The sequence below is a fragment of the Penaeus monodon genome, chromosome 15, assembly GCF_015228065.2.
Source record: "Penaeus monodon isolate SGIC_2016 chromosome 15, NSTDA_Pmon_1, whole genome shotgun sequence".
In the NCBI taxonomy this organism is placed as follows: Eukaryota; Metazoa; Arthropoda; class Malacostraca; order Decapoda; family Penaeidae; genus Penaeus; species Penaeus monodon.
The window spans coordinates 36353756-36356469 of NC_051400.1; the positions used below are offsets into that span (position 1 = coordinate 36353756).

Genomic DNA, 2714 nt, shown 5'->3' on the forward strand with positions numbered 1-2714 from the left:
ATATTTAATCCAATTTGGATTCCATGGTATTGGCATTTTTAATTTGTGGAAAGGGTCATTATCTTTCTGCTTTCTCCTGCAAAAGTTGAAAATTTTAAGTTTGGGAATGGAATGGACTATATATAGATCTCATCACTCAGTACTAATGCATAGTTTTATCTTACTGTGTAGTTCTACATACATTTCTATAGTTGATAAATGCTATAAATGTATTTTGATTATTGTGTTGTCTCTACAATGCTTTTTTTTGTCTTGATTTCAGCTAAGAGTGAAGTGGAATCAGAGAGTGAAAGTTTAAAGGACTGTAAAAGTCAGTAAGTATATGGCTGATATTTTTTGTTCTCACTAAAAACATCTTGAGTTGGACTGATGAAAGTATAGAGATATATTGCAGTTAAACATTCATTGTACATATAAGGTAAATATTTTTTATGATTTTTATATATTTATTATGTTTTTAGAGTTTTAGTAATATTCATTTGTATGTTGCATAAGGTCATGTAGTTGTTCATCCTTGTGATTGAATATTTAAAAGTTTTATTTCTTTTCTTTTTTGTAGATTTGAAATGGTGATGAAGTATTTCCAGTTCAGTGGAAAAGGACCTGAAGTCACACCCTATGATTTCTTCAGTGTTTGGTCGCCCTTCTGCAATGACTTCATGAACATTTGGCAGAAAGAACAGCAGAAGATTGTCAAGCAGAGGTAATTTTTATTAAATGGTTTCACTTGATTTATGTTTATTTTAGTGCTAGGACTATAAGGATCAGGATCTCACAGCTAAATTTCATTCAGCTGCATAGCAAAGCTTACAAATAAGGAGGGATATCAGACAATAAATCTCATTTTTCATTGATAATCTCTACAAGTTACGCAGACCATGCAGCCTTTAAAAAAAAAGACAGAACTGAAACCATTAAGGAACACAAAGTCATTTTTAAAAAAGGAATAGAATACTGAAATGCATTTTTTGGATGTGTTTACAGAATGAAGGCTGCAGAAGAGAAGGTAAAGAAAATGACGGAAGAGAAGAAAGATGTTGCCAAGAAAACCAAAGAGGTCGGAGGGTTGAAGAGCAAACTCAAGGACAAGTTGAAGACTTAGCAATAAATTTCTTCTTTTTTCAATTTATAATTCTCACTCTCAGTATCTGCCTCTCTCTTTCTTTATAGATACAATTCACACTTTATTTTATATGTATATTTTTGAAGCTTCCCAAGATGAGGAAATGGAAGGAAGGGGAGGAGGAGGAGAAGCAAAGTTGTTACATGAATTCTCTGCCTTCAGGAGTCGAGTGTTCGCCAGCACAAAGCTCTGAACGTCTCCGAGACTTCCTTGGTCACGAAGCTGTGATTAGAATAGATGTTGTGATAATTACTATACTTGTATGAATTGTACTTGACGGAGATATTTGATGGAAGGTTGCAATGAATGCCAAGGTTTTTATAGAAGCTGTGTATGTGACCTTTCAGTTTATTTTCTTCTTCCATTTTGTTGTTTTAATTTGCATGCTTTTATGCTTTTTTTGTATACTCTATTTTATGATAATGTCTTCAGTGGATCTTTTGAAATTATAAAGTGATTTTTTTTTTTTTGTATATGATTGAGATGTGATAAATTTTTAAAAATATTTAAAATTAAGGATTTGTTGGAGCATTCAAGAAAATTGCAAAAAGTTGCCTATGGTATATGACTTGACATTGAGCCGTTGAATGTGATTTGTAAATAGGAAGATTAAAGAGGTTGTTTCAAGTCAAGAAATTATATCACAGGTAAAAATCCTTATATATTCTCTTTTGATTTATATATACTTTCTTTATTTTTTCCATGTAAATGCCTCTCTTTTGTAGACTGCAACAAACACAACTTTGGCTTTGCACAAGTGTATTGCAGCATTATGCAGAGTCATGCCGGTGGTCTTTCTAAAGAGTGTGTATGAAAGGGGGAGGTATTTAGCTCAGCTCGCAGGTCCACACATCATTGAGCTTGATCATTCCTCTTGAGGGTCACAAACAATGCCATATATACATACATACCATTTTTTTTTTCTCATTAGTGTTTGTTTTCTGACCTTAGGTGCCATTTGGGAGGATGTAAGGTTTTCCTGGGGAGCTTCATCATGTTGCAAAGGTCACGTGTACGTAAGGAAATTTTCAAGAAGGAAAAATTATTGGAATCACATTCCTTTTTCGGTTTGTTTTTAGTTTCTGAAAAATAGGGCAAACTTTTTTAAAAAGTTTCTATACTTGTTGTTATATTAGTTGTGTTTGTTTTCCTGCATTTTGGCCAAAATTATTCATTGATTTTTGTTATTGTATTTCTGTATTAAAAAGAAAAAATACCCTTAAAATCATCCTTCAAGAAATAGCAATCACTCGCAAAAGCATGCAAGCAAAACACCCCCACTTATGATATTGTATTATGTACAGCACAAACAATGGTAGTTTTGTTTTGTGTGTGTGGTAATAGATCTTCCGGGGAACACTTAATATGAGGACAAAATCTTCAGACAATAACAACAAACCTGCTTGCAGTAAAGTGTATATAACCCTCTTCCTAGATACTGCCGTTAATATATGAATAATTTTAAGCCAATGCTAAGTGTGTATGCTCATCTCATTGTCCATATTCAACATATCCAGCTAGGGAATTTTTGGCCTTACAAAAAAGTACCTGTATCCCCTGCATAAGTTGCATAATTTTTTTGGATCAGCAC

The 2714-nt window shown here is 32.9% G+C and overlaps 1 protein-coding gene across 1 annotated transcript in view; it reads left to right on the top strand.

Annotated features, from left to right (window-relative positions):
- Nucleotides 1-2714, top strand: part of LOC119582348 (formin-2-like) — a gene marked incomplete in the record, with an annotated part of 21001 nt that overhangs the window by 18058 nt on the left and 229 nt on the right. The window contains 3 exon segments of the mRNA XM_037930564.1: nt 263-314; nt 560-703; nt 985-2714. Coding sequence (XP_037786492.1) covers nt 263-314; nt 560-703; nt 985-1102 — 314 coding nt within the window.